This window comes from Procambarus clarkii, chromosome 27, assembly GCF_040958095.1.
Source record: "Procambarus clarkii isolate CNS0578487 chromosome 27, FALCON_Pclarkii_2.0, whole genome shotgun sequence".
Lineage (NCBI taxonomy): Eukaryota > Metazoa > Arthropoda > Malacostraca > Decapoda > Cambaridae > Procambarus > Procambarus clarkii.
In genome coordinates this window covers 12,008,807-12,032,965 of record NC_091176.1, presented here as the reverse complement: position 1 = coordinate 12,032,965, position 24,159 = coordinate 12,008,807, and the positions used below count along the sequence as shown (strand labels likewise).

The window sequence follows — 24,159 nt, the reverse complement described above, 5'->3', positions numbered from 1 at the left end:
GTACAGATTCCTGAGCTTCTCGACTATCATATCTACATTTGAAACTATTGAGTCAGCCTCCACCACATCCTAGTGCAATCCATTTACTAACTACTTTGACACTAAAAAGTTATTTCTAATGTCTCTGTGGCTCATTTGGGTACTCAGCTTCCACCTGTGTCCCCTTGTACATGTACCACCCGTGTTAAATAATCCATACTTGTCTACCCTGTCAATTTCCCTGAGGATTTTGTGTGTGGTGATCATGTCTTCCCGAGCTCTTCTGTCTTCCAGAGACGTGAGGTGCAGTTCACGCAGCCTTTCCTCATAACTCGTGCCTCTTGGTTCTGGGACTGGCCAAGTTGCATACCTTTGAACTTTTTCCTGCTTTGTCTTGTGCTTGACAGGCTCCATGCTGGGGCCGCATACTTCAGGACTGGCCTTACATATGTGGTATACAAGGTTCTGAAAGATTCCTTACATAGGGTTCTAAAGTCAGTTCTGATGTTAGCCAGCCTCGCATACGCCGCTGATGTTATTCTTTTGATATTGGCTTCAGGATACAGGTTTGGTGTGATATGGACTCGTAGATCTCTCTCTCTCTCTCTCTCTCTCTGTTTCGTGAAGACTTCATCTCCCATTTGGTATCCCGTGTTTTGCCTCCTATTTCCTCCATCTAGTTTAATTACCTTACATTTACTTGGAGTGAACTTTAGTAGCCATTTGTTGGACCATTCATTCAGTTTGTCTAGGTCATCTTGTAGCTTTGTACTAACTTCCTCGTCTTAATCCTCCTCATAATTTTTGCATCATCAGCAAACAATGAGAGGAACAAGTCTATTCTCTCTGGGAGATCATTTACATATATTAGCACAGTATTGGTCCAAGGACTGATCCCTGTGGGACTCCACTGGTGACGCCTCGCCACTCCGAGTTCTCAGACTTCACATTGACTCACTCTTTTCTGTTGCTTAGGTACTCCCTTATCCAGTGGAGTATCTTCCCTTTCACTCCTGCCTGCCTCTCCAGCTTATGCACTAGTTTCTTATGTGGTACTGTGTCAAAGGCTTTCTGGCAATCCAAAAATATTCAGTCTGCCCACCCTTATCTTTCTTGCCTGGTCATAGAATTCAATTAATCCTGTGAGGCATGATTTGCCATCCCTGAACCCATGCTGATGTGTCCTTTCGCTACAGAAGTTGCACTAGCTTTTTTTTTTTTTTTGCACAAACGTCTCCATCATCTTGAATGATATGCAAGTTAGGGACACTGGCCTGTAGTTCAGTGCCTCCTGTCTATCACCCTTCTTGAGTACTGGGACATTAGCTGCCTTCCAGATTTTTGGCAGTTCATCTGTTACCAGTGATTTGTTATACACCATGGAGAGTGGCAGGCAGAGTGCTGTATCTTTTGTGTTGTGCCTACATTACCACTAGAAAGTTGCACTCATTACATTTTGGTGATGCTCTGAGTAACTATGTAAGTTGGATAAATTTACATTCAGAAAAGACCTAGGGTAAATACTGGGTTGGAAATAAGGTTACAATAAGGTCTATTACATGATTTCATGTAATAATGAAATCAATGGATTATTTCAAGCATAGGTAAAGGTACAGTATACGAATGACCAGGCTGGTAATAATAGGAGCCACCTCATGGGCCAAAAAGCCTTTGCAGCTTCATTTATATTTATATAAGTAATGTGGCTATTTCCCCATTCTGAAATGCCCATTTCATTAACTTTTTCACCAACTTGCAATTTATAATGGATGTGTCAGAATTGGCTGATTTTTTTCCCCAGACATTTTATATGCTGCATTCCACCTGAGAAGTATTTTTACTGCTGAATTTAATATTCTCACTACAGTATTTTCACGAGTTGACTATCGTTTGTTATTGTCTTCGTCATTTTCATCCTGTAGTGATGGGAGATTCAACATTGGTTGCTTCCCATCTTAAACAGGTACTTTATAAGACAAGTCAAGTTCTTACTGGGTTGCTAGTCATAATGGTGTTACCTTGGACCTAGCTAATGAAACTTATTAGTATAATTATCATCCTCTATTTAAATTTTTACCATCATCCACAACCATAAGAAAGGTAGATGGCTGACAACTACTAAATCCATATTACGTACAATCATATACACGTATGTTCTTCCTCCTGTCACCATGAGTGGGAAAGATTCTAGACTTAGTTATGCATCGTTCACGCAACTTTGAGTTACTTCGTGAAATAGAAATTTGCCCCTTGCTGTCCTAATTGTATTGATAAATTTAGTCATTCATCTCCTGGTTGAATGCCCCCGTTCTCAGGATGACCCAAAATTTTGCTTTCCCGCAATGCTATATGTTTTGATAAAATCCTAAGTAATAACCAGGAATTCTCTTTAATGTTCTTTGCTTTATAGCCATCTTTCCTTAGTGTTGTCTTTCCATAATTAATTTTGTCAATACACTTATTTTAGTCATACAACCTGTGAAAACATTTTTAAGCATTTGAATCGTAAACTCTAACATATTTTTCTTTAAATTTCTAAGGGTAAACATAAGTCAAGAACGTCTTGATATTTTAATGATTAAATAACTCATTTTTTTTTTTTTTTTTTTTTGAAAGCATTTGAAATAAAAATATTTGGGGTGTTATTTCTGATGTTAGTTGTCTATGGATCCTTCATGAATGATTGCTCGGGCCAAATTGTTTGACAATGCCAATCTGATGTCTCTCTCCTTTTCTATAAATGCAGAGCTTGCTGCTTCACCTTCCAGGGTATTCTGTTTACTTCTGTATGGAAGAGAAACAAAGGCTGCATATTAATGTGTGTGACATTTCATGTTATTTTTGAATCCAGTATATTAGTACAGTATATTAAACAATTATACATACAATACATCATCATTACCCCATTTCCCACTTTGATGGGCCAGAATTCATCCCAAATTAAAGAGAAGGTTATGAATATTAAAAACATTAAAAATATCACTTGCTCTCTTATAACATTTACAACATACAATATTGTATCAGATAAATAATTACTGTATTGCCATATTCCAGCAGTATCCCACCTATTCATAAGACTGTGTGTACAGTGCTCCTTTTGAACTGCCAAACATTATATACCTACATTTCCCTTTCTTGCAAACAACTTTGATGTTGCCTTATCCCTTACCATATTTAGTATATAGTCTACGCATGCTCTCCACTTCCTCACATACATACCCCCATTACACACACAAATCACAATAGCGTGATGCATCAAATGAAGAAATCCACGAGGGCCGTCCGTTCGAACCCTCGTCACGGCCCTTGTGGATTTGTTCAATTACGTACCCCATGTCTGCTGGCCTTCCTCCTATTCCAAAATTCACTATGTATCAGTCTACCTTCATTAATTTGATACAGTTCAATCCAGCTCAGTATGTTTCTTATCCTTACAGGTAACTTTATGTTGAATAATCAGAGTAACATCATACAACCCTGACACATCAATATATAATCATTATATCAACTCTTACACAGAGCAAATATCTGATCTACACACCCATCTAACACAATCCACCTTATGAATCACTGATAAATTTATCAGATATTTCCTTTGCTCCTTCAATCACTATAGTACTCTGCCAAATTCTTTGGCCATTACTTTTAGAAAACCAATGCATTTATAGTTTTTATACTGTCTATGTTCTCTTTTACAGTATTTCTAAACAGTAGTGCAATTACTGCTCTTTCCTGCTTTTTAATCCTCTGCAAAAATACTGTATCACTATTCCATGACTGCCTGGGTAGAGCAGGACATACAATTTTGGGAACAGCCAGATTTACAGCCTGAAAGTGCCACAGTGCACAGTGGACGCACCAGCAAACTTGAGTACATCCAGAGTGGATGCTGTCTAATCCCAATAGTGAGAGAAAATGCACACATTTGGAGGAACTGGCATCCATAAAGCAGCCCGAGGATAAGATGCCAGAGGGGACCATCCAGAGCCAAGATGAAGGAAGGCAGTGTGGTGGAGATTCAGCTGGGCTAAAGCTGTTAGCATATGGCACACACCCTACGCATAAGAAAATCAGTAGGAGTCATGAGGATGATTTACCTATGCACTGTATTTCCAGGCAACACTCCAGTTGTGGTAGCCTAGAGCATTGTCTGGGAATAACCAGTGCATAGGTTCGAATCCTCCTCATGAGTCCTGATTTTGTTGCCGACACATCACGTCAACGTGATTTCTTTGCGCACCCTACACATAATACGTGCAGTAGCGTTAAAGGACAACAAAGGGGTACAAAAGGTCTACAACAAATCTCAGTGGATGTTGTGAGACAGCAGTTGGCACAGATCTTCTACATAGAAAAATAGAGGTTGAGGCAGGCAAGTCCCAACCTCACTGACTGCCCATGGCAAGAAACAGCTCACCAGTAGGGTCCAAAGCAGAAAGGAAACTCAACCAAATCTGGAAAATTGGACAAAGAGAACCCCCTTCCTCAAGGAATTGGTATGTATGACCTCAGGGTAAAGAAGGTAATCTAAAACGTGGAAGAACACACAAGACCCCTTTCCTTTCCATGGGCTTGCAGAGCTGTCCTTCACAGCTCAGGAAAGCCAGAGAACTCTGGGGCCACACCTCATCACCAAAGGCAGAGTAAACCCCAATGCCTGGCAGGGGCAACAGATGATCCATAAAAATCTGCATAAAGCCACATGCTTTATGTGGGAAACTTTGAAGATCTACTGCCCACAAAAGCATAAAACACAAAGCATGGGGAGCTACTGAGAGGCCCTCCCAGAATTTGTTAAAATCTACTCAAATCATCCTGGTGCTACATTAATACTGTAAAATTAGTAAAACAAAAAATAAAAACACTTTCCAGTGGAAGCCAGTGGCAATTTAATGTTTATTCCATAATGGTGTAATTCAACACAAAAATGATGATTTATATGTATTATTACTCCTACATATCTGAAAACCTGTTTTATAAGTACCTTACCTTTTGCTAGCATGACTGTGAAGGTTATGCAGGCAATACATCAACTCATATGTTTGTTCTGCCGATATCACAGGCTCTTCACTCTTTAGTAATGGCAAAGCATCCAGAAGTAACACTGGCCAGAAACTGAAATGAAAATATGAAATAATTTGTTACAAAACTCTTATCAATCTATAATACAAGTTAATCACACCTCATTTAACTTAAATCAGGTGGAACTGGTGCGAATCTCAAATCAAAAGGACAAATTTAGTACATCATAAGTTGTAATAAGGAAGTTTAATTGAATATACATGAGTCTTCATTTTCTAACAAATGAAAGTGAAGTAGAACTTCAGTATTAAATCTAATTTCTCAATTTAGGATATTTCATCAACAAAACTTGGATGCCAACATTTACTATACATATTGTATATAAAAAATAGATGTCAATTGCATAGCTTAAAAAACACTAAAAAATACAGTCGTTTCCCCAAATTATTTTGGAAAACAATGAGATGTTGATATTGTCTCTTGCAGACAATGTTCCTTTATTAATTTTGTTTAATCAGTTCAATCCTTAAATGTTCCAAAAGCAGCAACTATAGAATGTATATTTTGAATTTATTAACAGATGCATTGTTGAATGATTGTCGAAACTAACTAAACATCTTATAATTGCATGTTTTCGTGTAATGTTATTTTATACAGTAATACTATAATAGAGCACAAAGAGCTTTCAAAGTAATTGCTGAGAAATAAGATTTTTGTTTTACTGTTAAACCTGTTATTCCATGTGTTACTGATGTTGCTATTATCAAGGCACTACCAATTGTAAGGGTTTGCAAGGTACATTCAGAAATTGTGACTATGCAACCCAGGCCATATATGTTATGTTCACTTGTTGAATAAATATATAACCAGCATTGAATGTAATGAAATGCCATTTTCTGGGTGAGCCCCAGGGGCTCCCTGGAGCTATCGGGCTAATATGGGATACATTAATATCACATAGCATCACCAGGCAATAACCACGGGTTAGAACCTGGCCCCCCTCAGAGAGGTGCAGGGACCCTGGAAAATCCCTGTGGTTGGGGGTTTTCCTTATCTGCCATCGACCGGGGTTAGGCACCTAGAAAGGTAGGCATAACAAAACAAACCTCTCATGTTAAGAAAATTACAACTAAAAGCCACAAAGAGAGGCAGAACACCCTCCAATTCCAAGGAAACAAGCAAATGCCACACTCCATTGCCGCGTCGCTCATCCGCACAGCCCTCCCCTCCGAGAGGGAAAACTAGAAACGGTGGAAAACGTCCCGGGTTCGCACACCAAGCAAGCAGCGCCTGAAACTGGCCACCATGGGGGCCACGAAGACTACTCTCCCTTGGTAGGACTCCAACCGAGCCAGAACCTGGAGCAACAGCTGGACCGGGGGATAGGTAAGAGATACAGGTAACCCCACCTCGATCAGTCCTGCCAAAAGGTGTCGACTGTGATAGCCTCGCAGTTTGGAAAGGGGTGCCACATAGATCAGATGCCGACACAAAGAGGTCCATGTCCAGCAGAGCCAATAGAAGGAATCAGCGTCAGCGTTGCCCGTCCATTGCGTGGACAAGGGAATGAACTAAGACAGGCCATCAAGCAGGACGTTGGACACTCCCGGATATGAACCGCATGGAGAGCCAAACCCTGAGAAGCCAGCAGATGAGCCACTCAAAGTGAGCAGCCCCAAAGAGGAAAGGACCGAAGGAAATCCCCACGGTTCAGGCAAGGAACCACTGGAGAACAGTCCAAATGGAGACGGATGGTCGAACTTCAAGCGACCCAAATCCTCTGAAGCGACAGCCAAACTGCCGCGAACTCCCGCAGCGTGCTGTGAGCCCGACAGAAGTACGGACCCCATTGTCCCTGGCCGGCCTGGTGAGCACTGGTCAGAGCCCAAGCGGAGAGATGACGAGTCCATGAACACATTGAGCGAGGGCTCGGGTAGGCGCTAAGGCACTGAACCTCGAAAACTCTGATGAGGAAGCCGGCGCTGCAGCAACCGATGCAAAGCCCCTGCCCGGAGTACAAACCCAATGATCGCGAGAGAAGCGGAAAGAACCAGAACAGACACCGAAGCCAAAGCCGACCCAGCGGGTAGATCAGCACGGCGAAGTTCAAACTCCTGCATAACTGCTCGAGTAATCGCCGAGTGACCCGGGACCCTCCCCACAAGCGGCTGAAGGCGGGACTGCAGCCTTGGCAACGCCTCCAGAGGGAGAAACATGGAAGTGGTCTGAGTCTCAAACAAGGCCCAGCCAAGTCTGAACCTGGGATGGAAAACCCACTTGCAAAAGTACAACATCTCCAGAGGAAACAGGAACTGGCCGCCGTATAGGTAGGCAGGCTGCACAACACCTTGAAGCCCTAACCAGCACGATACCATTCCCTAGGGGAGCCGGTTGGCCGAGCGGACAGCACGCTGGACTTGTGATCTTGTGGTTCTGTGGTCCTGGGTTCGATCCCAGGCGCCGGCGAGAAACAATGGGCAGAGTTTCTTTCACCCTATGCCCCTGTTACTAAGCAGTAAAATAGGTACCTGGGTGTTAGTCAGCTGTCACGGGCTGCTTCCTGGGGGTGGAGGCCTGGTCGAGGACCGGGCCGCGGGGACACTAAAGCCCCGAAATCATCTCAAGATAACCTCTCAAGAAGATACCCTAGGCCAAACAAGGGCTACGAAATCCCAGCTGGCCCTGAGGGGGCGAGGGGGATAAATGTCGAGCAGCAAAAACCCCTACCTTACCTACCTTACCTTGAGGTGCTTCCGGGGCTTAGCGTCCCCGCGGCCCGGTCGTCGACCAGGCCTCCTGGTTGCCGGACTGATCAACCAGGCTGTTGGACGCGGCTGCTCGCAGCCTGACATATGAGTCACAGCCTGGTTGATCAGGTATCCTTTGGAGGTGCTTATCCAGTTCTCTCTTGAACACTGTGAGGGGTCGGCCAGTTATGCCCCTTATGTGTAGTGGAAGCGTGTTGAACAGTCTCGGACCTCTGATGTTGATAGAGTTCTCTCTCAGAGTACCAGTTGCACCTCTGTTTTTCAACGGGGGTATTCTGCACATCCTGCCATGTCTTCTGGTCTCATGTGATGTTATTTCTGTGTGGAGGTTTGGGACCAGCCCCTCTAATATTTTCCACGTGTAAATTAATATGTACCTCTCCCGCCTGCGCTCAAGGGAGTACAGTTTTAGGCTCTTTAGTCAGTCCCAATAGTTTAGATGTTTTACTGAGTGGATTCTAGCAGTAAAGGATCTCTGCACGCTCTCCAGGTCAGCAATTTCTCCAGCTTTGAAAGGTGCTGTCATTGTGCAGCAGTACTCCACTCTAGAGAGCACAAGCATTTTGAAAAGTATCATCATCAGTATAGCATCTCTAGTGTGAAAAGTTCTTGTTATCCAACCTGTCATTTTTCTTGCAGTTGTGACGGCTACTTTATTGTGTTCTTTAAAGGTAAGGTCTTCCGACATGAGTACACCCAGATCCTTTACATTGCCTTTTCGTTCTATGTTATGATTTGCCTGAGTTTTGTACGTGGTTTCCGTTTTTATATTTTCATTTTTTCCATAGCGCATGAGCTGGAACTTATCTTCGTTAAACACTATATTATTTTCTGTAGCCCATAGAAAGACCTGATCTACATCTGACTGGAGGTTCGCCGTGTCCTCTATGTTGCCTACTCTCATGAAGATCCTAGTGTCATCTGCAACGGATGATACAGTGCTATAGGTTGTGTTCTTGTCTATGTCCGATATGAGGATGAGAAAAAGTACTGGAGCAAGCACAGTACCCTGGGGGACTGAGCTCTTCACGGTTGATGGGCTGGATTTTATTTTGTTGACTATTACACATTGGGTTCTGTTGGTCAGGAAATTGTAGATCCATCTGCCTATTTTTCCGGTAATTCCTTTTGAACGCATTTTATGTGCAATAACACCATGGTCACATTTATCAAAAGCTTTTGCGAAATCTGTGTAAATTACACCAGCGTTTTGTTTGTCTTCCATAGCATCTAATGCCATATCATAGTGGTCCAGCAACTGCGACAGGCAAGAGCGCCCTGTTCTGAAACCGTGTTGTCCGGGGTTATGGAGTTGCTGTGATTCCATGTATTTTGTGATCTTACTTCTTAGCACTCTCTCAAAAATTTTTATGATGTGCGATGTTAGTGCTATCGGTCTGTAATTTTTTACCTCTGCCTTATTTCCTCCTTTATGAAGTGGTGCTATCTCTGCTGTTTTTAGTATATCAGGAATAACGCCAGTATCTAGGCTTTGTCTCCACAGAATGTGGAGGGCCTGCGATAGTGGTTTTTTACAGTTCTTTATGAATATGGAGTTCCAAGAATCCGGGCCTGGTGCAGAGTGCATAGGCATACTGTTTATGGCTTCTTCAAAATCCAGTGGGGATAGGGTGACGTCTGATATATGATTTGATGTTGGTATCGTATCCATGAAAAATTCATTTGGGTTATCAATCTTTAGTGTGTTTAATGGCTCGCTGAAAACAGAGTCGTACTGCGTCCTCAGTAGCTCGCTCATTTCTTTGTTGTCATCGGTGAAAGTTCCATCTCCCTTTCGCAGGGGCCCGATACTAGATGTGGTTTTTGATCTTGATTTTGCATAGGAGAAAAAATATTTCGGATTTCTTTCTATTTCACTGATGGCCTTTTGCTCTCTTTGCCTCTCCTGGGTTTTGTATGATTCTTGTAGCTTCCGTTCAATTGTTTCTATTTCTCTACCTAACCTTCTTCGCCGTTCTTGAGATAGGGTGCGACTCTCAAGTTGTTCCGTGATTCGTTTTCTTCGCCTATATAGGGAACAACGTTCCCGTTCCAATCTGCATCTCTTCCTCTTTTTTCTTAGAGGTATGCGGTTTGAACATATTTCTAGTGCTACTGAGCTTATTTTTTCCAGGCACTGGTTCAGGTTTGCATTTTTTAGCTGTTCTTCCCAGTTTATTTCTGTGAAGTCCTAGTTTATTTGCTCCCAGTTTATCTGTTTATTATTGAAGTTGAATTTGCTGAAATCTCCTCCACCGGGAACCTATGGAAATGGTTCCCAAATGCACCAGAGAAGAGAACCCTAACATGCAAAGGCAGTAATCACAAGGCGCTTAGAGAAGGATGCCCCTAACTGCATCCAGTCCCGGTACACTTGAGGACACCTGGCCACCACACACAACAACACTGCAGATGTTGCCACGAAAGCAAAACACAGCCTTAGAAATTGAGGCCAGAGAAGACGTCCGCCCCGGACCACATATGCGAACGAACTGGAGTGCTAGGTAGCCGGCGCGGGGAGGGCTACGCGGATGAGCGGCACGGCGGTGTGATGTTTGTTTCCTTGTGATTGGAAGGAGTTATGCCTCTCTTTTTGGTTTTTAGTTGTAATTTTCTTACCATGTGGGGTTTGTTTTGTTATAGTTACCTTTCTGGGTGCCTAACCCTGGTCAGTGGCAGATAAGGAAAACCCCCAACCACAGGGATTTTTCCAGGTCCATTGCTTCCTGCACCTCTCTGAGGGGGGTCAGGTTCTGGCTAGTGGTCCCTGGTAGGCTGAACTCCAATAGACTAATGCCCCAGTCTAATTATCACATATTAGCCCGATAGCCCTAGGGAGCCATAGGGGCTCCCCACAGAAAGATATATTTAGAGTAAATATAAAATCACAGTGACAGTAAAACTAGCATATAAAATTTGCGATATATAGACATCACTATTTAACTGGCAATATTTCCATATACAGAAAAATATAAAAGCCAATGTACAGTACAGGTATATGGAGAAAACTGTGCAGAAACAATTGAATTTAAGAATAATAAATATACAGGTATCATTAATTGTTTAACTTCATATCAACAGTAATTGCTTAGTACCACAGCAATAGCTGAAGTTCACTTAAACAATACTGATACATAAAATGAACTATATACCGACCTGACATACACATGCAATATACTCACACACTCTTGTACTCTGATAACTGTAAACACTTTCACCATATTCATGCAACAATTCATTCACCGAATCTTGTACTCTGACAACTACATACAGTACTGTATTGGAATACACATACACAACAATACACCCATTCACTCTGAAAACTCACTATTCAGGGGCCAGCTTGGATGAGATCAGTGACACAAGAAGTGTTGCTGCATCTTGGAAGTTGCCATCTTGGTACATCATATGAAACTCTCTGTATTTACCTGTAATAAATTATAAAAAAAATCCTTACCGAATGTCAGGGATTGTTTAACATTTTTAACTACATTGGTGGAAAATATATCAAAGAAAAAAAAGGAAAGCTGAATATAATTTGAGATAGCTTCATGAATTTGAAAAAAATTATCTATTATATCCTAGCTTTAAAGGTGTGAGAGTACATGTACACAAATCAACCTATTTTATTATTACAGTACTAAACAAAGCACAAAGTACTAACAATAACAGTCCATGTAGTTGTGCATCATTTCTTTCCTCCATCCTATCCCAAATTTATCCTCATCCCTTCCAAGTGCAACCCGTTCTCGCAAATTCGTAAAGTCAATATTGACTTATTAACTACTTGCATAGGTGATATACTAAACATAATAGATACCCTTAAAAAGATTCATAGAAAACACCGACCTTACCTAACCTTGTTATTATCTTAAGATAAGCATCTTATTGCTTCGTAATTACAATTATTACTTAACCTATACCTATTATAGGTTAGGTAATAATTGTAATTACAAAGCAATAAGATGCTTATCTTAAGATACTAACAAGGTTAGGTAAGGTCGGTGTTTTCTATGAATCTTTTTAAGGGTATCTATTATGTTAAGTATGTCACCTATGCACATATTTAATAAGTCAATATTGACTTATTAAATTTGCGAGAACGGGTTGCCAAGTGCTATATACATTAGTTGTAATGGCTTAGCACTTTCTCCTGATAATCACCTTACCTTTATTGAAGGGGGAGGGAATTATCAGGGAAAAACACCAAGCCATTAATACTACAGTGTATAGCACTTGGGAGAGGGTTCGGATAAGGATTTGGGATGGGACGGGGAAAAGGAATGGTGCCCAACCACTTGGACAGTTGGGGATTGAACGCCAACCTCCATGAAGCAAGACCATCGCTCTACCCGTCCTTTATTGAAGATAATGTTTGGAGTATGTAGATTTTTAAAATCTGACATACAGCTAGTAGCTAAAAAGGTGGCATCAAGGAAAACAAAGTATTCCAACCCTAATTGTTAATTAGTACTGCACAATACTTAAAAAATTCAAAATATAAAATTAGTGACAGTAAAACTAGCATGTAAAATTTGTCATATTTAGACATCCCATCCCATATATATACATTATACTGTATATATAATCCCTCACATCTGACCTTTTTTTTTCCCCCCTTCCATTTAAAGCACCACATCTGTGTATCTCTTGCATCTGTTAAAGCCCTGACAAGTGAAATGTTACTATTTTACCAGAATTCTTTGTTTGCCAAAGTAATTCAAGAAAATAAAAAGTATCTTTAGTTTGGAAATAAACCTTATTGCACATCACTATTTATTACTATACGCTACCATCCTCAATACAAACCTAGAAATGTGAGTGTGTCAGAGAGAAGCATGGCTGGGCCAAGGTGGTCTAGCAACTGGGAAGATTCAAACTTGCCTTCCACTACATACCGTTGTAGTATCTGGAAAAAATAAAGCTCCATAAGAAAATTCCCACCTATTACTGATGCAGAAGGGAAATAAAACTATAGTGCCTCTAATTGAGTGCAAATAATTAATGAGGAAAGGTCTGACAAAGCTTGGCAGAAGACTGGCTAGATCAGGGGTGGGCAACCTCTGGCACGCGTGCCAAACTTGGCACGCCGATGATTGTCTCTGGAATGCAAGAGCATAGGTTACCCTAAGCACAGATGCAAGCACATGTTACCCTAAGCACAGACAAAAAAAACTACTTTCCTTGGGGTATAAGCTTACATGCCATGACAGTATATGTACGTCCTGGTGGTGAAGAGGTTTAAGCTCTACGAAGCTAAAGAGGTCTCAAGAAAAAGAAGTTGATCTTGTTGCCATAGTTACTTTCTTTTTTTTACGTCATCAATCATGCCGATGTATGATGATTCCCCTCTATTTACTTTGGCTCATATTTTATGTAATAAGCCTTTCTAACCTAAAGGCTGCACCCATAACCATAGTGTACACTGACAATTATATCTGTGAAGGCAAAATACGCCATGCCTGCCCACCTTTAAAAATTAATTTCGTAAACTTTGAATTTAAACCCCCACAACATCTCCCCCCCACCTAAACCTCATGTGTTTGAATGCCGCCTGACTTCAGTTTGATTCATATTAATTAAACTCACTATACTATCTAAATCTAAAGCATCTATACTGTACCTTCGAAAGCTAAAGAAAGATAAGAATTCTTTAGGGGTGATGAAGTATGTGAAGAGATGGTTGCTCTTGCATCACTACCTGAGCGTGCTACCGGGGCTGAAATATGTAAAACAGTTGTGAACGAATTCTCTACTCGGCAAATTGACATTTCAAAAGTAGTATCCATCTCAACAGATGGTGCCCCAAACGTGACTGGTGAGAAAGCAGAATTTGTAAATCTGTTTGCAAAAAGTGTTGGTCATCCACTGATTGGCTTCCATTGCATCATACATGAGGAGGCTTTATGTGCAAAAGCTGGCCTAAAGGAACTGCAAGAAGTGATGCAAACAGTTACCAAGGTTGTTAATTACATTTGTGGTCGGCCTTTAAATAAAAGACAATTTCAAACTCTACTGGATGAGGTAGAATCTGTGTATAAAGGACTGAAAATGTACAACCATGTTCGTTGGCTTAGCAGAGGCTTGGTTCTGAAACGATTTATTGAATGCTTAGATGAGATAAAGCTCTATTTGAACAACCAACAAGTGTCATACCAGGAATTTTCTGACATCGTGTGGGTTTGTAAACTGATGTTTTTTGCAGATTTTTGTGAACGTTTAAATGAATTGAATATTAAGTTACAGGGCGCTGGTAAGACACTTGATGTTATGTTTTGTTACATAAAAGCTTTTGAAATGAAGCTTAAAGTTTTTAAGAGGGATGTATATAATGAGAGATTTAGATACTTTCTAAACCTAAAGAGGTACATCAGTGTTCTAAAAGATGACAGAACAGACCACAAATGTCTTCAAAAGCTGTTTGTAAACATTATCGAGTCAACAGTTTGGCAGTTCTCTACAAGATTTGCCAAATTCAGAGAACTGGAAGACACAGTAAAGTTCATCAAGTTTCCAGACAGCATCAAAATGGATGAACTAAACTTGCAAATGTTTTCATGGATAGACATGGATAATTTTGAGATGCAGTTGATTGAATTTCAGAGTAGCTCAATTTGGAAGCAGAAATTTGTTGACCTTAGAGTTGACTTGGAAAATATTGAAAGAGAGAGATTAAAGATGAAAGTAACAAAGAGAAATGCAGAAAACGAAGTATTAAGGACTTGGAATACTATTCCAGAAAATTATGTCTGTTTAAAAAACCTTGCAACAGCATTGCTAACCATGTTTTTGTCTACATATGCTTGCGAATCTTTGTTCTCAATTATGAACTTTGTTAAGTCTCGTAACAGGAGTAGCATGACAGATGAAACTAGCGCTGCATGCATATCTCTCAATGTTACTAAATATAAACCCGATGTAAAATCTCTGTCATCAGTTATGCAGCAGCAGAAGTCTCACTGACAGTATATAAAAGGAGTCAACAAGTTTTTTATCTGTTGTATTCTACTAAAGTCACAAAAGCTTAAAGGCTGTTGAAATGTACTTCTGAAGGTTAAATAATTTTTTTTTCTGTTTTCTGTTTTTTATACTATGTTTTACTGCACTGAGGTAATTTATTATTTTTTCGTTTAAAAAGTTCTTAAGAGATACCAAATATATTCTAAAAAAAAAAATGGTTGGCACGTGGAAAAAGTTTGTGTCAGAGACTTGGCTGATTTTGGCACGCACTCTCAAAAAGGTTGCCCATCCCTGGGCTAGATTAAACTTTTAGACATACAGTGGAACCTCAACTTACAAATGCCCCCTGCTTATGAATTTTTCTAGTTATGACCCCAATTTCGTCGGAAAATTTGTTGTTTTTCAGTTTTTTTGCTTTCTAAATATAAAAGTAATTATTATATACCACACCATGGGTTCCTCAACAATTAAGAAGTGGTGTGCAGTAAGGGAAGAAATGCAAAGTTTTGTTGAAACGACTCACCCAAATCAAGCTGCAGTAGGCCATTGCCTTAACCTTTTCAATGACACTGTGACGCCTCACAACAGACAAATGTTAGAATGCAGGGAAAAACAAGTCTCTATGGAAAGGTAGTGAGAAAAACAAGCGGTGAGCCACAACCAGGTCCTAGTGGTATGCAGGCAAAATGTAGGAGAGCACCCCAGAGAAGTCATCACTGCATGATGTTATAATGGAAGGGAACTCCCTTTCCAAACACCTCTCCTCTTCCCCCACCTCCTTACAGTCTTCCATATACCAACAAGTCATCAATAAAGGCAAGCTATAACTTGTATATACTATAGTACAAAATGTGTGTGTGTATAATGTGCGAAATGTATTTTGAAGTTAATATTTTTGGGAGTATGGAACAGATTACAGTAATTCAATTTACATTATTTTTTATGGGAAAAATTTGTTTTGAGTTACGACCTATCTCTGGGAACGGATTAAATTCATAAACTGAAGTACCATTGTATTTATTGGGTAAAGAAGTATAAGATTATTGGAAGAAATTTATAATAAGGAGTGGAATGAGTAATTAATATACAATATGTGTTAATTACTGACAGTGCAAAATATAAAACTATGTTAACAAAATGCAACATCACACTATGGTGCACACATTGAACTTCTGTCAGATAGTCCAAACTTTCTCCCGCTAGGTAGATATTATAGTGTATTATACACTAACATGTGCAGAAAATGTTATACACAATGAGAGGCTGAAACTAAGCAAATGAATCAACCCCCACACTTGAAAAGAAGGGAATATGTTGTTGTTTTGCACCATCTTGGAACCTTATCAAGTCCCAATTGAGACACTGTACAGTTGTTGTTGTTGTTTTTGTTTTAGATTTAGCTACTCAGACCAAGATGTCCAAGTAGCATGGGCTATGGTGAGCCTGTAGTGGACTTACCAGGCAAAGGAGAGGGGCTGTAACTTGGGTACTATACAGGAACTGAAGCCATTATAAGGTCAGAGTAGGTGGGGTACTAGGAGATGAGGAGAGGTGTAAGTGGAAAAAGTGAAACATGAACAATTAAGCTACAGGCAGTTTTCTGGATGAAAGGAGAGATTAAATAAAGTAAGCAGAGAAGGGATTGATAGTAAATGCAAAAAGTAAATAAAGGAAAAAGAGAGAGAAATTAATAGAGATAGAAGAAGCAGGAGGTCACAGGCGCAGACAGCCCAGTCAGATTATTTTCCAGAAGGAAGTAATGCATCAGGGCCACAGATAGAACTGTTTCTTCACAAATATCTGAATACTTATTTCAGCACTACAGATTACAACAACTTACCAGCTTGCTGCTAAAATTGCTGATAATTGCAACTATGCATAAGGAATATTATAAAGTTGTAAGATAATTAAGGTAGAAAGCTATACTTTAAAACCTTCAGGGTAGCTAAGTCTGCAAAACAAAACTTTACAATGCAAAGAAATACCATTCATAAACATAATTTACCTGGTGAGCAAGATATGAAGTGAAGGCAGCATCTCGTGATCGTACCCCCCACCAGATAGCGGAACCCAGACGTCCTTGAGACAGTGCACGCCGGCCCATTACCCGACACACACCAACCACTAAAAAATAAAAATACTCTAGTATATTCATATCAAACTCTACATTTTTTTTTTTTTTTTTGAGATATATACAAGAGTTGTTACATTCTTGTACAGCCACTAGTACGCGTAGCGTTTCGGGCAGGTCCCTGGAATACGATCCCCTGCCGCGAAGAATCGTTTTTTCATCCAAGTACACATTTTACTGTTGCGTTAAACAGAGGCTACAGTTAAGGAATTGCGCCCAGTAAATCCTCCCCGACCAGGATACGAACCCATGACATAGCGCTCGCGGAACGCCAGGCGAGTGTCTTACCACTACACCACGGAGACTGTTAAGAGATTAAGAGATTCTCCGTGGTGTTAAGACACCACGGAGATTTACTATGTTGTAGCTAAAAGCACATTATCATCACCATCGTTACCTTGTTTTCCACTTTCATACAGTGGAGAGGCATCAACCCAGAAAGAATAAAGGGAGCAATATACAATTATAGATACAGTACTTGGTTATTTAGATACAGTATATAGATACTGTATTACTAATTATAGATACAATGTAAACAAATAGAATTTGAGTGTACAGTATGCGAAAAACACATTTATGAGCATCCTGACTTGGTTGCTTACTGAGGTAAAATACTGCTGTCATAGTGTTTCATACAGTCATGTAGGGCAAGATTTGATTTATGGGCAATACAGGTAACTTTTAAAATATACTCACACGGTCATATTAGTACTGTACTAGGAAGTGCCTGAGTAAACCATCCAGCTAGATTAATATGTGGACAGTTTTAACCATAAACACTAAAAAAAAAACATTGCAAGACATAAATATCAATCCTGAGATCACCAAAGTGCACTTTGATTAACTACTAGTTTGATAAGAAATGTATATGTTTACCACTCTGAATGTTCAGTAATAGTCTGTGATGTGTGTCTATCTATCTATCTATCTATCTATATATATATATATATATATATATATATATATATATATATATATATATATATATATATATATATATATATATATATATATATATATATATATATAAATATATATATATATATATATATATATATATATATATATATATATATATATATATATATATATATATATATATATATATATATATATATATATGAACACATTGTAATGAACGGGGTGAGAACAGCTTGAGCTACCTCATCCCTTTACGGGCTGGGTTAAATGGGTTGTATAAATACAACACAAAGTGTGTGTAAATATACACGGTAGAGCTGTGTATTTATACCTCAATAAACTTATTTGAATTTGACTAGTTTGATTGAGTGTCACCGACTTGTCATTAGACAGCTGCATTCGAACCACAACATAATTTTCCTCACATTAATATCAATGAAAGAAAATTTTGCAGACCAGGGAGACCGAGAAGAAGGGAAGGACCAGGACAACCAAGCAAGTCTGCTTGGTTGTCTACTTCCCATCCAAAATCCTTATCTTGACCCTTTCCAAGTGCTATATAGTCGCAATGGCTTGGTGCTTTCTCTTGGTAGTTCCCTTCCTTTCCCATTCATTACATAATATGTGATGCTTATTATGGACAATTTACAAGTATCCTCTTACAAGAATGGGAAGCAAATATTCGACAGAAGCAGGTCTTAGCCTAAGTTTCATTATAATATTACTGTAATTTTTAACAAAATATCTATAAATATTTATTGTCTGTGTTTATGAATTAAGAAGTACAATATAATTTGCAACATATCAAGTTCCTAAGATTATTTTTCCACTGAAGGCAAGGGCAATTTAATTACTCCATAAATTTGGACAAAATTAAATTTTTTTAGTGTTAAAAATACAAAAAAGCAGTGCCTAGCTTACCTAAGCAATACTGTGCCATATGCTGATTTACCTCTCAAGTTACAATATACAGTACTACAGAACTTACCAACATTGTCAAAATTTCTGTCGCTGGCCATCTGTATAATTTTATGTGCACGCAAGTCATCAGTGAGAGGGAGCCTCTGAAGCACCATTTGTGACATGGCAATACCTGAGGGCCCACAGTGGTCCAAGTATAAGATCCCAACCTGCCACAAACTAGAGTGGCTCACCAACTCGCTGGCATAGTCCAGCAGAAGGGATTCCCTCAACTCTGGCAAGAATCTGTTGCAAGTACATATGGAAACAAGAATAGAACATAAAGGCCAATAATTAAAATGAGATATTTTATAATCATCTTCCCTTGTGTTTAAATGTATATTTTGTTTAATATTAGGAGCTAATAAATTTTAGTTGTAAAATTGTATTCGAATAATACAAATTAGCATTTCATATCTCATACTTCACTTTGTACACTTCCATACCGTAATTTAAATCTTACTTTTCATCTGTTTTCTGCTCCATAGTGTGATTCAACAAGTCAGTGACATGAGCAGTAAACCAAGTATTGTCAAAGACTTGCTGGCATTCTTTGATTACCTGGAACACACAAGTATCATAACAATGAAATAAGGAAATTTTTCAATATTTTAAAATACTATTGTCTGAATAAAGTCATGGTTGGAAAAAATAAGTTGAGTAGAGTCTGGCATATAGATCCAGGGGGACCTAGGCATGTTTTGGGGAGCAGTCAATAATTTAGATGCATCTTGACTGCAAGCAAGATGACTTGCTTGCAGTCAAGCAAGAGGTAAATTACATTCTACCAAAATTTAACTCAAAACTTTGAGGGGGGGAAAGAAATGGTTAGTGAATCATATCTACTTTTTGCATAAACATTTAACTCAAGATTCAACTTGAAAAAATTATGAAACTGATCTTTAAAACATTTATGAATGTGTAGTTAAATAAAAATCCTTTCACCTTCATCAGGCACTTAAATATGTGCTGAAGTATTTTACACATAATTTACAGAAATCTAATTTTTCTGAGATGAGACCAATACAACATATCCCTCGGCTACAACACATGTAACTGGAAATTTATGTTACCTGATGAGAATCACCTTCCATGGCAGCAAGCAATACATTATCTAATGGTGTTGTTCTCTGTTCTCCACCAGTGCATGCAATGGCATCCTGCGCAGCACTGCTTAAACGAAAAAGTTTCACTGTTGGACAAGTGAACAGTAAGGAAGATACCATTAAATGATACCAAGTGTCCATCAGATCACTCAAGTTGTTAATAGTGTTTAGGTCTCCACAAAGTATCTGAAACAAAAATAATTATTGTAACAAAATATTCCATTATAAATGAGATTAATGTAATGTACTAATTTGAATAACTTGACTCGATCTGCTATTTATACTCTGATGCACTTTTCTACATAGAATTCGTTGGACAAAGGAGAATGTATCCCTCATTCCATTTCATTGTTTAGTGTGTACAGTATAATGTGGCAATTCTTCTATCAAAATCAATACCTCTACTTCCACTGCAGACAATGTGAACCATACTTCCAGGAACAACGACACTAGAAATAGTGTTGCTGGAAATAACAACACTAATTCTTGCAATTTCATTCCCTTCATAAACTATAGTTCCATCAATGTCTGCCTCCTTCAAATCGTCACATGACCATGGACATTGGATAAAATTTCATCTTATGTGATAATCAAAATATAAATCTTACATACAGAATTGTATATAATAATTTAGATATGGAATAAGGAAGGTTAATTCAGAGTTAAATGACAAGCTTCTCAAACCATATACTGTATCTGGGTTGTTTTCAAAATAATATGACTACTTAATTATACAAGATAAAATAGTTCAGGTCATTACTAACACTATACAACTCACATTTGACTCTTAATGGGTTGTGCATTGTCACTATTTGGTGGCATGAAGAGATATTTTATAAAATGTCACTACCAAACTGACAACCTTCAAGCACTCTTGGTGAAAGGAAATTTCAGGCTATGAGAGCTTACATTTTTTAAGTAGTTAACACTTTCGAGTGCCTGGCAGGCAACCTGCCGCACACCGCAAGGTAGGCCGAGCATTGGCCATGAGCACACACACAACATACAAATGTTTATTCTCTTTTCAGCTTTCTTACCTCAGTTTTCATGCTACGTCATTCATTTTGATATCACATTCTTCGAAATATCACTGCGCGCGTTTTAAAACCAATCCCATAATATTCGGACAATGAATAGAATTTTTTACAAATTTATTAATCTGCGCAGTAGGCTGAGTGTTGGCCGTGAACACACAAACCACACTCGAATGTTTATACTCACATCAATTTCAGCTTTCTCACCTCAATTTTTGTGCTACATCATTTATTTTGGTATCAAATTGCTCGTAATATCATGTTGTGGATTTAAAAACCAGTCCCATAATATGCAGGCAATAAATGGAATCTTTACAAATTTATTAATTGATGACGGCGTTACAGTCATCATGACCTCTGCGTATTTTGGTTTTATGACGTTGAGACCGGCATCAGAATGCAAAAGTGTTAAGTAACCAGTGAACTACCAGGTAAATATTGATTGTTCACGATCTGGGATGTGAATACAGTATACCATACATGGTGCATTTGTTATATATTTGTGTTACTCCTGAGAAAGTTGGTGATTCCAACTAAATTGTCGAGTAAAGATGAGCAACATACTGTTCACAGTTACCGTTACTGGTATTGAATACCACCACCACCACCATACACCTTTTCAAGATTACACAATTGACTTCTCTACATTTGCTTGGTCCTTCAATATTCTGTATTTTTAATTCTTCTAACTTGATTAATACTAGTTTTAATTAACCTTGAAGCACCAGGTTTAACTTTCCCACTGATATACTTACTGACTTAGAATTATATTTTTACACAGCTGTCAACATTTCTGTACTGATATTCAGTACACTTTAATTAAAGAAGACAGCTCATAAGAGAACATATTACCTTACAAACTGTTTGCAAATGATGGCAAGTAGTAAAGTGTCCTTCTTGCAAGCGTCGTTCACATTCATCTTGCCAGTGTTGCCAGCGTACTGTGAACTCTGCAACTGAAACGCCTCCATACACCTGTTAGAAACAAGTATAAACAATAATCAAAACGTTTATTTCTGAGCAAGTTATTCTGCTGCTCCCCAAGGGCTAATGAAATGTTGCACAATACAATTGTGTTCAGTCAGAAGGGGATCATAGTATCCTTGCTCAGTCGTGTACTCACCTAGTTGTGCTTGCGGGGGTTGAGCTCTGGCTCTTTGGTCCCGCCTCTCAACAGGTGTACAGATTCCTGAGCCTATTGGTGTACAGATCTGAGCCTATCATATCTACACTTGAAACTGTGTATGGAGTCAGCCTCCACCACATCACTTCCTAATGCATTCCATTTGTCAACCACTCTGACACTAAAAAAGTTCTTTCTAATACCTCTGTGGCTCATTTGGGCACTCAGTTTCCACCTGTGTCCCCTAGTGCGTGTGCCCCCTTGTGTTAAATAGCCTGTCTTTATCTACCCTGTCGATTCCCTTGAGAATCTTGAATGTGGTGATCATGTCCCCCCTGACTCTTCTGTCTCCCAATGAAGTGAGGTTTAATTCCCGTAGTCTCTCCTCGTAGCTCATACCTCTCAGCTCGGGTATTAGTCTGGTGGCAAACCTTTGAACTTTTTCCAGTTTAGTCTTATGCTTGACTAGATATGGACTCCATGCTGGAGCCGCATACTCCAGGATTGGTCTGACATATGTGGTATATAATGTTCTGAAAGATTCCTTACACAAGTTTCTAAAGGCCATTCTTATGTTAGCCAACCTGGCATATGCTGCTGATGTTATCCTTTTGATACGAGCTTCAGGGGACAGGTCTGGCGTGACATCAACCCTCAGGTCTTTCTCTCTCTGACTCTTGAAGTATTTCATCTCCCAAATGATACCTTGTATCTGGTCTCCTGCTTCCTATCCCTATCTTCATTACATTACATTTGCTTGGGTTAAACTCTAACAACCATTTGTTCGACCATTCCTGCAGCTTGTCCAGGTCTTCTTGAAGCCTCAAGCTGTCCGCCTGTCTTAATCCGTCTCAACATGTGAAACTGTCTAGGAGTATCTGTAGAAAGTATCAATCCAGCATAGATAAAATGTTTGTGCTTGCCAATGGTAGCTTCTGATCCATATAACCACCAATCCCTGCCGAAGCATGCTATTTCCCACCACCACCACGAGACAGCACCACTATGGTCACCTAAATACCCATAAAGATTCCATATGCATGCTGGTTTTAACAAGACATGCCTAAGCAAAGGAAAAGAGAGGAGGGGGAAACCCACTTTTACTATATTATTGCCCTTTTCTCTCTCTCTTCACCCAATGAAAGTGGAAAATGGGATAATACAGTATTGAATAAATGGAAAGGGACAGAGAGTGATTAACATGCATGGAGTTAATAAAATGCTATTAAATGCAGTAATGAGTTTATATACAAGAATTAGAGCATGTGTAATAAGTAAACAAATCCACAAGGGCCGTGATGAGGGTTCGAACTTCTGCCCAGGATGAACCCATACGTGCCTTAGTTGATTATGCCATGACATGGTTAAAAGAATTGCAACTGGGAGTGCTACTGCCTTCATACGGATTCTGCAGCCTCTCCGAGAAACAAACCAGGGTTTTACACAATTCCCCCATGCACCCGGGCTCAGTCAACCTGACAGAGTCAACAACCTGACAGTCAACATCCTGTCGAACATCCTAGGTGTAAGTTCGAACCCTCATCACAGCTTGTTGAAAGGGCTATTCACCTGGAAATATATATCTTAAATACTTAGTATTTAGCCCTATACCAGGATTTAGGGTTATATTATGTGTGTGCTTACAACAAGACCTAAATATTTAAACAATCTGCTTACATAATAAATATGTCCTATGCTCGTTGGTTCCCGGGCAAGTGCCTATTGGCCCATGCAGTAAGATGGCTCTGTTTGACGACATAAGAGTTAGGGGAGGTTATCTTGAGATGATTTTGGGGCTAAGCGTCCCCACGGCCTGATTTTCGACCAGGCCTCCATTTTATTACACACACCCCCACCCCCAGGAAGCAAGCATAAGAAATATTGCCGGAACAACCGTGGACATTTTCAAAAGGAAACTAGATTTATTCCTCCAAGGAGTGCCGGACCAACCGGGCTGTGGTGGGTATGTGGCCCTACAGGCCGCTCCAAGCAACAGCCTAGTGGACCAAACTCTCAAAAGTCAAGCCTGGCCTCGGGCCGGGCTTGGGGAGTAGAAGAACTCCCAGAACCCCATCAACCAGGTATCAACCAGCCCATAGCAGCTGTCTAACTCCCAGGTACCTATCTACTGCTAGGTGAACAGGAACATCAAGGT

At 39.5% G+C, this 24,159-nt stretch overlaps 1 protein-coding gene across 4 annotated transcripts in view; it reads right to left on the bottom strand.

The window, feature by feature from the left end:
* Nucleotides 1-2,536: 2,536 nt before the first annotated feature.
* The window catches only part of Nup75 (nuclear pore complex protein Nup75), a 40,077-nt gene continuing 18,454 nt past the window's right edge, over nucleotides 2,537-24,159 (bottom strand). For all 4 annotated transcript variants that reach the window (XM_069332358.1, XM_069332356.1, XM_069332359.1 and 1 more), the window contains 9 exons: nucleotides 21,734-21,856; nucleotides 19,815-20,033; nucleotides 19,205-19,302; nucleotides 18,770-18,987; nucleotides 16,735-16,853; nucleotides 12,579-12,678; nucleotides 11,098-11,197; nucleotides 4,969-5,094; nucleotides 2,537-2,763 (listed from right to left, as the gene is read on the bottom strand). In XM_069332358.1, the coding sequence (XP_069188459.1) occupies nucleotides 2,634-2,763; nucleotides 4,969-5,094; nucleotides 11,098-11,197; nucleotides 12,579-12,678; nucleotides 16,735-16,853; nucleotides 18,770-18,987; nucleotides 19,205-19,302; nucleotides 19,815-20,033; nucleotides 21,734-21,856 (1,233 nt within the window). In that variant the 3' untranslated portion in view covers nucleotides 2,537-2,633. The remainder of the gene's footprint in view (nucleotides 2,764-4,968; nucleotides 5,095-11,097; nucleotides 11,198-12,578; nucleotides 12,679-16,734; nucleotides 16,854-18,769; nucleotides 18,988-19,204; nucleotides 19,303-19,814; nucleotides 20,034-21,733; nucleotides 21,857-24,159) is intronic.